General features: G+C 41.9%; 1 protein-coding gene across 4 annotated transcripts in view; it reads left to right on the top strand.

The window, feature by feature from the left end:
• Positions 1-14015, top strand: part of MGLL (monoglyceride lipase) — a 136351-nt gene extending 122336 nt beyond the window's left edge. For all 4 annotated transcript variants that reach the window (XM_042448201.1, XM_042448199.1, XM_042448202.1 and 1 more), the window contains exons 7-8: positions 9704-9919; positions 13747-14015. In XM_042448201.1, coding sequence (XP_042304135.1) covers positions 9704-9919; positions 13747-13872 — 342 coding nt within the window. In that variant the 3' untranslated portion in view covers positions 13873-14015. The remainder of the gene's footprint in view (positions 1-9703; positions 9920-13746) is intronic.
• Positions 14016-14747: the final 732 nt, after the last annotated feature.

Here is a 14747-nt window from a genome sequence, read left to right as displayed (position 1 = left end):
TCTGGGAGTCCAAGTAGACCACAAGTTGAACATGAGTGAACAGTGCGATGTGGCAGCTAAAAAGGCCAATGCAATTTTAGGTTGCATCAATAAAAGTATAGTGTCTAGATCAAGAGAAGTAATAGTGCCACTGTATTCTGCTTTGGTCAGGCCGCACCTGGAATATTGTGTCCAGTTCTGGGCACCACAATTTAAAAAGGATGTTGAGAAACTGGAATGTGTCCAAAGGAGGGCGACTAGAATGGTGAGGGGTCTGGAAACCATGCCCTATGAGGAACGACTCAGGGAGCTGGGGATGTTTAGCCTGGAGAAGAGAAGGTTAAGAGGTGATATGATAGCCCTGTTTAAATATTTGAAGGGATGTCATGTTGAGGAGGGAGCAAGCTTGTTTTCTGCTGCTCCAGAGAACAGGACCCAGAACAATGGATGCAAACTGCAGGAAAAGAGATTCCACCTCAACATTAGGAGGAACTTCCTGACAATAAGGGCTGTTCGACAGTGGAACAAACTCCCTCAGAGTGTAGTGGAGCCTCCTTCCTTGGAGGTCTTTAAGCAGAGGCTGGATGGACATCTGTCGGGAATGCTTTGATTTGGATTCCTGCATGGCAGGGGGTTGGACTGGATGGCCCTTGTGGTCTCTTCCAACTCTATGATTCTATGACTTGGAGAACCATTGTAATTATTTCCAATAATGTGAGAATCTCTGTCAAAAGGAAAAAATTCCTTGATGTATTGAGAACCCAGGAAAATGAAGACAAAGAACTGTTCTTCATTCAGATTCCTAGTAGCCTTTCTCATAAGCTCCATGTAGTACATAGATTCCGTTTTTTTTTTCAGTGTTGCAGGTTTGTTTCCAATAAGCATACATAGCAGATAGCAGTAGCAAGTACATTTCTATACTGCTTATCAGTGCACTTAAGCACTCCCTGAGCTGTTTACAATGTGTAAGCTAATTGTCCCCAACAAGCTGGATACTCATTTTAACAACCTTAGATCATGCGAGCCTGAGTCGAGCTTGAGCTCTTGGCTGGTACTGAACTCGCTACCTTGCCATTTGTGAGTCAGTGGCTGCAGCACAGGCATTTAACCACTGTGCCACCAGTGTCTTTACTCATTGTATTTTTGCTTACTTCCTTGAGCTGCTTTTGAATCACATAGGAAATTAGGGTTAGCCATTTCTACACTGTAGCTTTATACACTATGCCTAGCAATTCAGAAATATTGGCCAGGTACATAGTGCCCCGAAAGGACAGGCTGGAGGCAGCCGGTTTTTCTGTCCCAAAAAGAACCTGGAAAAACCGGGTTCTTCTTGGGACACCATGTGGACATCACAAGTGCACCATTGGCACACTTGTGACGTAAGCAACGCACAGCAACATCTATATGCTGCACGTCACTTACGTCACAATGGTGTTCCCCGTATGGACAGGAGGCTGCCATTACGCTGCCACCATGATGTCCTAGGGTTAGAGACTGTGCAGTTGGTGCATGGTCTCTAACCCTAAAATCACCTTCTGGACACATCTTCTTGGCGGTATGTACCAGGCCATTGCCATGTATGATGACATCAGATTCTCCTGAAAAGTGACATGAGAAAGGCTGGTAGCTTGACAGAAATAAATCATCAACTCCTTAAAATGATCTACACTCAAAACTTAGAGAATATAAATTCAGATCATGCTGGAAACAGCCATTATTTACATGTTGAAAGTATTCATCTGCCAGACCAATTTCTAGACTCTATAAATAACATTGGGATGTCCTCCAAGAATTTCCTGCCTTGTTTGTGTTCATAGTGGCTTGGATTTGTGAAGCAGGAACTGAAATGTAAATGTGAATGTGAAGCATTTTGTTTAATTTTGTTCTCGCTTATTATATCTTACATATAACTTCAAATGTGTTATGAATGCAGTTTAAAAAGGGAGCAAGGTCGTTGATGAATACTCTCATCTTCATCTGCTCTGTTTTTCATGGTATTGTTCTTGCTACAGCTGCATTGATGTAGGACTGTGCTTCTTCATTTTTTAGGCCTTGCCTTCCTTGGCCTCATGCCAGCTTTAGCAGGAGTGCATGGCCACTAATAGTTCTACATTGTGATGTGCCACCTCTCTTTCATAAAAATATACCCAGTAAACCAGACTTACTGTATATTAGTATTTCAATGCAGATATGTATCCATAAGAACGCTATTCCCACAACATTCATCTTTTGGAATAGAGTTCAGAGGTAACCTGAGATTAACCATTTTTAAAATGTTTGTTTAAAATAGTTTAAGAAGCTATCTGGAGAAATCTGAGCTGTGTTAATTGGCAGAAGAGAGTGTTAAGAATGATTACAGAAAGAAAGCGATAGAGCCTTTTCAGGTCTCAGTGATTTTTCTTATATATCTATCTCCTTTTACAAATGTAGAGATTTTCTCCAGGAATTCTGATATGAAACATTTTACTGACAGCTTCAGAGGTCCCCACTTTTACTGTAAAGTATAAAGGCTGCCATCATTGCTTATTCTTCCTCCATTCTTTCATTGAGAAATGTCCTGTGCTGGACAGTCAACTCATGTGACTGGTTCATTATGGTTCCAGGAAAGGTTTGTCTGTTCCTCCTGATTTTTTTTTTTATCAGCATGTGACAGGGTGTGGTGGGTACAAACAAAAGAGATAAAACCATTAGGCCATCTCTTGCCCTTTCTAGCTTTATCTGGGGATGGTGAAGAGGTTACGTCATAGGAATTTATCTACATTATTTTACTCTGTGGGAAGAGAGTGTCTGTCAATCCCACCACCTACTCATTTGTGATTTTTCTTTTCCCCAAGAGGTCTTCATCTGCTGCCTTTTAGTAAGAGAAGCAGGCTTGAAGCTATGTTGCCTACACATGGTGCTGTGTCACACCACAAAACAAACAACTTCACAACTTTGACTCTACAGCCAGTTGCTAAGTAGCCAAAAAGAACCTAGCATTTGGGGGGGGGGGTTGTTTGTTTGTTTGTTTTTGTTTTAATTTTAGAAGAAAAGTCAAATGGGCCTGGGTAAAAATATTAGTGAAAGTTGACTTTAAAAAGTGCATGTATGTGCCTTGGTTGTTCCATTAGCCAGACTTTAGCTTTCTTTTTTGTTCATTTCCTGAAGGCATGTTTGCAGAAATCCTTGATTTAGGACTTTTTAACTAATTTCAGAGGCTTTAGACCCCATTTGCTGAACAGGAAGAGAGAAAAACCATTGGTTGAGAAAGCCATTTTCATTGGGTGAGTTCTTTTCAAACTTGGAGTGTTTTTACTCCTGAGTTTTTAGGCTGCATCGATAAAAGTATAGTGTCTAGATCAAGGGAAGTAATAGTGACACTATATTCTGCTCTGGTCAGGCCCCACCTGGAATACTGTGTCCAATTCTGGGCACCACAATTCAAAAAGGACATTGAGAAACTGGAGCATGTCCAAAGGAGGGCGAATAAAATGGTGAAGGATCTGGAAACCATGTCCTATGAGGAACGACTTAGGGAGCTGGAGATGTTTAGCCTGGAGAAGAGAAGGTTAAGGGGTGATATGTTAACCCTGTTTAAATACTTGAATGGATGTCATATTGAAGAGGGAGCTAGCTTGTTTTCTGCTGCTCCAGAGACTAGGACCTGGAGCAGTGGATGCAAGCTACAGGAAACCAGATTCTACCTCGACATTAGGAGAAACTTCCTGACAGTAAGGGCTGTTCGACAGTGGAACACACTCCCTCAGAGTGTAGTGGAGTCTCCTTCCTTGGAGGTCTTCAAACAGAGACTGGATGGCCATCTGATTTAGATTTCCTGCATGGCAGGGGGTTGGACTGGATGGCCCTTGCGGTCTCTTCCAACTCTACGATTCTATGGTGGACTTTTGTGAGGCATTGGGATGGAGTTAGCAACCTAGCTGTTTTAAAATGATTTTAGAGGCTCTAGAGCAGATAATTAAACAGAGAGTATGGAAACATTTAGAAAGCAATTCTATAATCACAGAAAGTCAACATGGGTTTCTGAGAAACAAGTCACGCCAGACTAATCTGATCTTCTTTTTTGATAAAATTACTAGCTCAGTAGACACAGGGAATGTTGTAGATATAGCATATCTGGATTTCAGTGAGGCCTTTGACAAGGTCCCCCATGATATTCTTGCAAAGAAGCTATTAAAATGTGGGCTAGACAATACAACTGTTAGATACATTTGTAATTGGTTGACTGGCCGAACCCAAAGGGTGCTCAACAATGGATCCTCTTCATCTTGAGAGAAGTGACCAGTGGGGTGCCACAGGGTTCTGTCCTGAGCCCAGTGCTATTTGGCATCTTCATTAATGACTTGCATGAAGGAATAGAGGGCATGCTTATCAAATTTGCAGATGACACCAAATTAGGAGGAGTAGCTAATACCCCAGAGGACAGGATTAAAATTCAAAATGACCTGAATAGACAAAAAAGCTGGGCCAAAACTAACAAAACGAACGTCAACAGGGGGAAATGTAAGATACTGCACTTAGGTAGAAAAAATGAAATACATAGATATAGGATGGATGACACCTGGCTTAAGGACACTATGTGTGAAAGGGATCTAGGAGTCCTAGTAGACCACAAGTTGAACATGAGTCAACAGTGCAATGCAGCAGCTAAAGAGGCCAATGTCATTTTTAGCTATATCAATAGAAGTATAGTGTCTAGATCAAGGGAAGTAATAGTACCACTCTATTCTGCCTTGGTCAGGCCTCACCTGGAATACTGCATCCCGTTCTGGGCACCACATTCAAAAAGGATGTTGACAAATTAGAATGTGTCCAAAGGAGGGCCACCAAAATGGTGGAGAGTCTGGAAACCATGCCTTTTGAGGAAAGACTTAGGGAACTGGGTGTGTTTAGCCTGGAAAAGAGATGGTTAAGAGGTGATATGATAGCCCTGTTTAAGTATTTGAAGGAGTGTAACATTGAGGATGGAACAAGCTTGTTTTCTGCTGCTCCAGAAACTAGAACACGGAACAATGGATGCAAGCTACAGGAAAAGAGATTCCACCTCAACATTAGGAGGAACATCCTGACACTAAGAGCTGTTCGACAGTGGAACACACTCCCTCTGAATGTGGTGGAGTCTCCTTCTTTGGAGGTCTTTAAGCAGAGACTGAATGGCCATCTGTCGGGGTGCTTTGATTGTGAAGTCCTGCATGGCAGGATAGGGTTGGACTGGATGGCGCTTGTGGTCTCTTCCAACTCTATGATTCACACTATACAAGTATAGCATTTTGATATCACTTTTAACTGTCATGGCTGCAATGGATGGAATCGTAGAATTTGTGGTTTTGTGACTACAAATTATATGATTCCACAGGATGCAACTAAGGAGTTTATCAGACGCAAGTTTTTGGACCCTCAATTCCGCTAAGGAAGTGAAACGAACGTTGCGAATTGACTTTATAACGCGATGTTTTACCACATTGTTTGCTTTTCCGTCATTCCCCCGAAACGTGATGTTAGCGCTATACAAGGCAATTTGCGTGATGCGAAACCATGCACAGCGGATCTGTTTACTACACCAGCACCTTCCTTTTCTGTCGAACATTTCACATCAAAAACTTTGTGCATGCCCTTTGGAGGTTTTGGTCGTATCGTGACCTTTGTGCTTCCAGGGGAGTGAGGGGGTCCCCCCCATATCTAGGATCCTATTTAGCGGAGGGGAGGAGGAGAAGGAAAGAGCCGAAGGAAAAAGGGGAATCTTGATGCAAAGGGTGACAGAAGGCAAAAGGGGAAATCTGGGTGGCTTTAGGACTGCAAAGGGCTGTCATAGGGAGGTGGGGGGGGAATGGAGAAAGAGGAGAGGGGGAGCTGTGGGAAAAAGGGAGCCATGGAGGGCATCCTATAATGGAGCAGGAGGAGGAGGATGAAGGAGCCAGGGCAGCTCAGAGGGAGGTGAGGGTCGGAAGGAAGGAAGAGGAGGAGGAGGATTGCCCAGGGAAATAGGGCTGTGGAGAGAAGCTGGGGATGTAGGGAAATGGATGCAGCAGAAGCAGCCTCTTTTGACAATTTATGCACATGATTTTTTGGGTGCTTGCTTTCCTCTTGCTTGCTCTTTCCTCCTGGAACTTAAGAGCCATTATTATTATTATTGTTATTGTTATTATTGTTGTTTGTGTTATATGCAGATGCTACAGTCAGAATGCTTGCGCTGCATTTCCCTTTTATTCCCATTTGATTGCATGGGTCAGTTGGAATTGACAGGTCTCTCTCTCTCAGCCTCAGTGGAAGGCAATGGCAAAGTGTAAGCAGGAGGAAAGGGGGCAGTTCAGGTCAGGTCAAAGGCAGGGCACCAACGGAGCTCCCATCAGGAACTTTCTTCCCTTTTTTAAAAAATTATTTTTGGCAAAATGTGCTCATGTTTTGTTTTTTCTTGAGGAATATATATATTCTTGCCCTTTGCAACATTTTCCCTTTGCTGAAAGTCAGCAAATGAAAGGGAAAGGGAACAAGCTGCCAGCCACGTTATATATAGACTTTTTTCCTTTGAGAATCCATCCTAAAATGTGAATGTTACATTCAAATGTTACATTTGTTGCTCTTGTCAATTAGGCAATTGGCAAAACGATACATGCTTTTGCAAGGAATTCAGGGATAGCTCTGAATTGCTTTTAAATGCATAAAAGAATGCATGACAGTCGCATCCTTTTCTGGCATTTACGAGGTGATTATATTATTATTATTATTATTATTATTATTATTATTACATGTGCAAGAGGCATTCTGGGGTGGCAAGGAGTGGGGGATGCAGGATGCATTAATTTGCATTTTGGGGTTGAAAATGGGGCCAAGGGCAGATCATAAGAGGTTTATTTGACAAAATGTGCGCACTTTGGGGCATTTTTTGCCTGGCTCTCTTAAAAAAAAAGGAGGGGGGAAGGGTTAGGGTTAGAAGGGGCTGGACTGGGTGGCTCTTTGGCATACCTTCCATTTCTAGGGTCCTATTTATTCCTTCAGAAAAGAAGAAGGGACTGGACTGGATGGCCCTTTGGCACCCCCTCCATTTCTAGGGTCCTATTTATTCCTTCAGAGAAGAAGAAGGGGCTGGACTGGATGGCCCTTTGGCACCCCTTCCATTTCTAGGGTCCTATTTATTCCTTCAGAGAAGAAGAAGGGGCTAGACTGGATGAACCTTTGGGGTCTCTCCCATCTCTGCGATCCTATGTATTCTCTCAGGATAGAAGGGGCTGGACTGGATGGCTTTGGGGGTCCCTTCCATTTCTAGGATCCTATGTATTCCCTCAGGACAGAAGAAGGGGCTGGACTGGATGACCCTTTAGGATCCCCTTAATTTCTCGCATCCTACGTATTCCTCCATCACACATCAAAGCAAAACACAACACAATATATATGCATGTTTGCATTTGCGCAAAGAATGTATCTCTGCACATATTCATGCAGAACATGCATTTACACACACACACACTCAAAACCCCCTCCCCCAGGGTAGCCCTGAAAAAGGAAGGCCACCAGAAGGGAATGGGGTGAAAAAAGCAGCTCAGCATCATGGGAACTTTGCAATCAGTAACATTTGCGTTGCGTTGCGTTGCTGCCTACCACACCAAACCATTTCACAACGCATTCAAAAGGATAACGGGAGACAAAGGCCTGACTTCCCTTTTTTCCCGTAGTGCCCAAAAAGGGGAGGAATGACGCTAAAACTACGGCAGCATTGCGCAACGGGCTCCCATAGAAATGAATGACGTCTGGAAGAACATCGCGTTATCACTTTATTGCGCACTGTTGGTGGCGCAAAAATGACTCTTTGGGCAGGAAAAATCACCAAAAACACACGTCTGATAAACTCCTAAACCAGTTAAAGTGGTATCAAATTTCTGTAGTTGTGCAGTGTGAAAGAGGAAAGACTTAAGCCTTAGTCGAGAGAGTTAAGAGGAAGAAATGCCTTGATACTGGTTTGTGACATCTATAAGATCACAGTTTCCCTTGTCCTCCTACCACCACAGCAGCTACAATAGTTCTGTGTGCTCTTTAAACAGTGGCCAAGTTCCTTCATTGAGAGACATATGTGTGCCATGTAGCCTCCTTGAAAGCAGTGTAGCCCCAGTGTGGAAATTTCTGCACTGTGTGAGCATCGGGGAATGAGTAGGAAAACATCCAGCTATGTTTCTGTTGCTGGAAGTGCTGCATCAGACATCCACGGGGATCTCTGGGGTTCCTTGGGACATCCCTGCAGATGAGGTACTGGCAATACATCCAGCTAAAAAATAGCTGGATGCACCTGCGCTCATTCATACTGCACTCTAAACAACACAGAAATGGCTGTGTTGGAGCTGCACTAATGAAAATGTGGATTGGTAAGGGATTTGGTTATTACATGGCTGGAATAGAATTCTGAGCTCTACAATGACCAAAAAAATGAGTTGTGGTGGTTTAAGTCTGATTTAAACCATTGTAATTCAACAACAAGATGTCAGACATCATTTGAGAATACTATTGTTAATATTTGGAGAGCCAGCATGGCAGAATGGTTTCGCATTGGACTACTAGCCTAGAGACAAGAGTTTGATTCCCCCACTCAGCCATGGACACCTACCAGCACATCACATACTCTCAGTCCCAGGAAACCCCATGATAGGTTTGCTGTAGGGTTACCAAAAGTCAGAAACAACTTGAAAGCACACAATAACAACAACAACAATTGATAATACAGTCAGCACTCTGTATCCATGGATTTTTTACCCATAGATTCAAACATCCATGGCTTGAAAATATTTTTAAAATATATACATTCTAAATAGCAAACCTTGATTTTGACGTTATAGAAGGAACACCATTTTGCTATGCTATTGTATTTAATGGGACTTTAGCATCCATGGATTTTGTTACCCATGGGAGGTCCTGGAACCAAACCCCAGTGGATACTAAGGGCTCACTGTACTTATTCTGCATTGGGACTAGTGTCTTGTTTGGTGAACCACATAACTGCAGTCTGTCAGGAAAGAACTTTTCCAACTGTGTCCTGTTTTTAAAGAATTATTTCTGAGACTGGCCATTGGCTGCTGCTGAGTAGGACAAATTATAGGATAATATTTAGTTAGTGCAGAGTCTCACTCGATTTTAAAGGTCTCAAATGTAACCTCTCCTGTAGCCTTGATTCTCGGAATCATGCTACTTTAGGATGCCAAAGGTAGTGGTGCCCCTAGATTTGGCAGAGCGAGATAGTTCTCCTTACAGAGGGAACAGATCAATAATGCTGGTCTTCAGCAGAACTGATGGAATGGTCCATCACTCGATATGCTGCAGTCTGATGGAGTGGCTACAACAAGATGACAGCTGAGGCACAGAAGTCCTTGAAACTTTCATTATTGCAGACATTGATTTGGATACTCTTATTATTTTGATGTAGCAAGGTGATAATGTTGTTTTAAATACGATTGAGATTTTTGGTATTGAAACATTTATTGATATTATTGTATTGATTTTTGATTGAATTGTATTGTGAGCTGCTTTGAATATGCTTTTTGTAAGAAAGCATTATGCGAATTAAAGTATTATCTAATCTAATGTGACTGCTTTTGAAACTGGTTGCCCTTTTGACAGTTGAATCATGTGGGGAAAATGTTTTTCTTAGAATGTACTGCCTTTAAGACAAATAATGAAAGTCATTTATCGGGATCTGATTATTTGCAATGTAACAAGGTCCTAAAATGATGTGTTATTCCACCAGGTTGACTCTTACGCCTCAGACCCCCTGGTCTATCATGGTGGCATGAAAGTCTCCTTCGTCATCCAACTGATTAATGCCATTGCCAAAATTCAGCGATCTATTTCCAAACTGACTCTTCCCATCCTGGTGCTCCATGGCTCACCTGACAAACTCTGCGATATCAAGGGCTCCTATTTGCTAATGGATACTGTATCAAGTCAGGATAAAACACTCAAGGTCATCTTGCACTTCTTTTTAAAAAGGGATTGGGAGTGTTGTTTATTGAGATGTGGATTTTTCGGATTTTTATTTATTTATTTCATTTTTATGCTGTCTTCCTCTCAAAAAGGGACCCAAGGTGGCTCACAAGATAAAAACACTTTAAAAACAATTTAAAAAATAATTAAAATATCCTAGTTAAAACAATATGAAATTAAGATTTAAAATATACAAAAGTTTAAAATAAACATTACTCCATATAAAAGCCATCCTGTCGTAATTTTAAAAAGCCTGCCTGAATAAAAACATTTTTAATTGTCAGTGAAAGGCCAGCAGGGAGGGGGCAGCCTAGCCTCCCAGGGAAGAGGGTTCCAGAGGGTGGGAGGGAGCAGCCATCAAGGAGGCTCTCTCTTCTGTCCTCACCAAGCGAGTCTTTTTGAGGCCCATCACTAAAAAATGGGGATTAGTAGACTGGTACTGGAGAATAGTTTTTTTTTTTCTAAAGGAACTGATTCAGAAATCAACATCCTGACCACATACTGTTGAAAGGCCTCTTTGGGGTCTGAAATGGGTGGGATGGGGAATGTGGTTATATAATTCCCCACACCATCTAAGTGACATTTGCAAAAGAAAAAAGGGATGGGGTGGGCCTGGGGAGCTTTGAGGAACAAAGAAATAGTCCTATGGGTCACATGTAACCTGTGGGGTGAACGTTTCACACTCCTGCCCTAAATGAAAGTGTGTATAGGCCTATACATAGTGAGGACTCAAAAACACATGAAAATGTTTCACTACCACTAGGCAATGCCACCCCCTGTTATTGAGGTAAGTAGCCTGGGGTAGGTGGACTTATGAAGGTCTGTTTGTAGCCCAGTTTGCCTATGCTTGCATTAAATTGATCTAAAATACAGTCTTTTAACAGTGCATTTATATTTTAGAAATACAAGAATGGTAAAGGTTACCCTTTAAAGGCGTGATCCTAAGATAGTTCGTTAAGGAAAGGGCAGAAACAATTAAAACTAAAGGTACACAGATATAATAATAATAATAATAGATATTACAGTTAAAGATCTGGATTTTGTTTTGATAATGTACAGATACGTAAAATCATCTGATTGCCTGTGGCAAGTGAAAAAAAATTGCTTCCAGATGACCAGCTGGCATTCTCTGAAGAAGAGAGTGGGGTATATATACTGTTGGTTGAGAGGAAGTGATTTACATGTTAACCTCTGTATTGTTCTGTTGTTGAATAGCAAGATTTTGGGGTGTCTATTTAATTAATGATCCATTTTCTGCTGGGAAACCCCCAAGTTTCTGGCCACATAATTATAAACCCATATGGGGGGGGGGGACCTACTACATCAAACACTTCGTAGAAAAGATCAGTAAACTCAAACTCAAACCCAGAGACATACTAATCAGCTTTGATGTGGTCTTCTTCTTCACCAAAGTCCCCATAATGGACACCGACAATTTTTTTCTGGAATTTTCTGGAAGACATCACAGCCCTGTTCGAACATTGCCTCACCTCAAGATACTTCCAGTGGGACAATGGATTCTACAAGCAGAGAGATGGGGTAGCCATGGGAAGCCCTCTGAGCCCAGTGATAGCAACCTTTTACATGGAACACATTGAAAAGCGAGCCCTGGAAATAGCACCAAAAAAAGCTCACAACATGGTTCCAATATGCGGATGACATTTTCATCATCTAGAGCCACAGAGAAGATTTGACCCTGTTTTTGAACCATCTGAACAACATCCACCCAAACATCCAATTCACAATGGAAAAAGAAAAGGAAGGAACATTGCCATTCTTGGATGTCCTGGTCATCTGCAAACCGAGCCAATGGTTGGGCCACACAGTATACAGAAACCCTACACACACATACAGATACCTACACAAGAACACCAACCATTACCCAGGACAAAAAAGAAGCACAATAAAAACACTAGTAGACCAGACAAAAAGGATCTGTGAACCCCACTTCCTGGAAGATGAATTGAAGCACCTAGACTGGGGTCTACCGGCTATTGGTTACTCCAATCAGACATCAGATGGACGGCCAGACCCAGAAAAACCCATAGGAGTGAAGACAAACAACCACCCAAAAGGAAGGTATTTTTTACCATACATCAAAGGAGTCACAGACAGAATAGGGAAACTGGTGAGGAAACACATCCTCCAAATGGTCTACAAACCAATCAAGAAAATCCAGTTAATGCTGCGCTCAGCGAAGGACAGGGGAGACTCTCTCATGGCTCAGGATTTTACCACATATGGTGCAGTGTGGACAATTCTACATAGGGATCACCAAATGCAGTGTTCAAACATGAATCAAGGAACACGAGAGACACTGCAGACTGGGTCAGCCAGAAAAATCAGCACGTTATAAACCATCCTGGGCATAAAATGCTGTTTCAAAACACTGAAATTCTGGACCATGCCAACAACTATCAGGCCATTGAATGCATAGGGAAGCCATTGAAATCCATAAACACCTGGACAACTGCAATAAGAAAACAAGAAACCCTTAAAGTAAACAAAGTTTGGCTACTAATTCTGAAAAACACTAAAATCAAGGCCCAGCAAATAGAAATGAAATCATCTAGGGTGAGGGGGGTTTCCCAGCAGACAAAGGATCATTAATTAAATAGACACCCTGAGACCTTGCCATTCAACAACAGAACAATACACTGATTAACATGGAAATCACTTCCTCTCAACCAACAGTATATATACCCCACTCTCTTCCATGCCAGCATTCTCTGAAAATGCCAACCACAGCTGCTGGTGAAATGTCAGGAATAAACTCTTCTAGAATACGGCCACATAGCCTGAAAACCCCGCAAAAAAACTTCAGTGCAGTTTATTTCTTTTTATTTTTTTAGGCTGAAAATTATTCTTGTACTACTTGCATATTAGTATTTCTTTGGATAACAAAATGGACCAAGGAACCATAGGAGTCTTGGGCTGTTGTGTATGAGCAATATGCTGCTACACATGGCTCAGATGCTTTCTCTTGCAGCGAGAGCAACTAAACAAACCACCAGGTGTACATTTCTTATGTCATCCAAACATGGATACTTTCTATCTCTGATTTGTTTCTCTCAAACAAATCAGGGAAATTAACCATGCATTCTTTTTCTGGTTTGACAGGAGACAAACTTGAGAATGTTGTCTGAATGCAGGCACTATTTTGTCTCTAGTTTGTCTCCTAGCAAACCAGAGAAAGAGCTTTGAAGGAGCTCTGTGTTTTGTTTTAGCTATTGCCTCTACAACTGGGAATGAATGAACAGAGTCCAACAGCATATTGCTCAAAACCAGTAAGTCAATGGTCCCATGGCTTCTTAGCTTAGTTGTTGTCCAGACAAGGCTGTTAAGTAGCAGACACTAGTTTAGGTGAAATTAAAGGGAGATTGTGCAAATGAAGGGCATATAGGCATGCCACTCATTCTCAACCATGATGGCCATATAGAAGTACCATGTTCAGAAGTAGCATACCTCTGAATTCCAGTTGTTCGGTGGAGTGAGGAGGAAGGAAGGGCCATTGTCTTCATGTCCTGCTTGTGGACTGGGGATCTGCTTCATCACTATGGGAACCATAGACTAGAGTTAGTCCCATTATTCTTATTTCCCAAGGAAACTGTTTCTTGGAAAAAGCTCTTCCATCCATGCAGCTACAGCATTTGTGCTGTGCAGCTGTTTACACATTTATAGCTTTTTCTGCCCTTCTACCATTAGAAGCATCATCTACTGCCTTGTCCTACTCAAATAGTTCCTTCCTCCCTTGTACATGTTAGGGTTTGGAGTCTTTAATTGTCCCTTTTTCGTTGTGTTTTGCAGGTATATGACGAAGCTTATCATGCCCTCCACAAAGAGCTTCCTGAGGTGACTACTTCTGTTTTTACAGAAATACAAACATGGATTTTGCAGAAACTTTCGGCAGCCGAAGAAGCCCACCATTCTTAAGAGAAGCCACTCTGTCACCTTCTTAAATGATGGCTAGGATATTCTGGGAGGGGGAGACCTCTTTTAATTTTTTTCTACAACCTAGGGGGAGGGTACAAAATCTCTTAAAGGGACTCCTGAAATATATTATTTTTAAACAGAAATTCCTGTGGTATTTGGGGTGTGAAATACAGTGCAGTCAAAGGAGTTATTTTACCAGAGGGAAGAGTGTGGGAGGATATTAGTACAGAGTTCCCAGTTGCAGTACTGCATTAAGGGGCTTCTTTGATTCTCTCTGAAAATCCAGGGCAACACTCTACCCCATTCTTTGTTTTCCAAGGAGTTCCTGAGGTGCTGAGGTAATTTTTCTTTTTAAAAAATACTGCAATAATCTTTGGAATATTTTAAAAGTCTGTCCTCCTCCATGCTATTCAGTTTCTATGCTTACCAGGGTAAAATTTCTCCCTCCTCTACTTTCAAGACTGCATAAAGACTAAAAATAATAATAATTGTCATGTGGTGGAAGTGGTATTAGGAAGGAAGTTGGGCTGGTAGTTGACGGCTTCCTTGTGTGAATTTAAAACATGCAAAAAGGATTGGGTCAGGGTCTGGGCTGGTCAAAGGATCTCTCAGAATACCCATCTTCAGGGGTTAAAAGTCAAGAAGGAAGCCATCAGGCCATAGTAGCAAACAGCCCCAATGGCCTTCAGAGTTTAATGTTTAATGGTCAGCCCTAGAACTGATACCACTGAGGAGTGTGCCTAATTTGAATAGTATATCTAGAGGTCTTAAGCACACTAAAGGGATGCTGCTTCCAGAAACCAAATCTTTCTTCTGTGCAAGAACTGTAAATACTTGTTAGGGGCTGCTTTTCTTGTTACTTGTGTTACTGGTAA

The sequence above is a fragment of the Sceloporus undulatus genome, chromosome 2, assembly GCF_019175285.1.
Source record: "Sceloporus undulatus isolate JIND9_A2432 ecotype Alabama chromosome 2, SceUnd_v1.1, whole genome shotgun sequence".
NCBI lineage: Eukaryota > Metazoa > Chordata > Lepidosauria > Squamata > Phrynosomatidae > Sceloporus > Sceloporus undulatus.
This window is presented reverse-complemented; position numbering and strand designations above follow the sequence as displayed.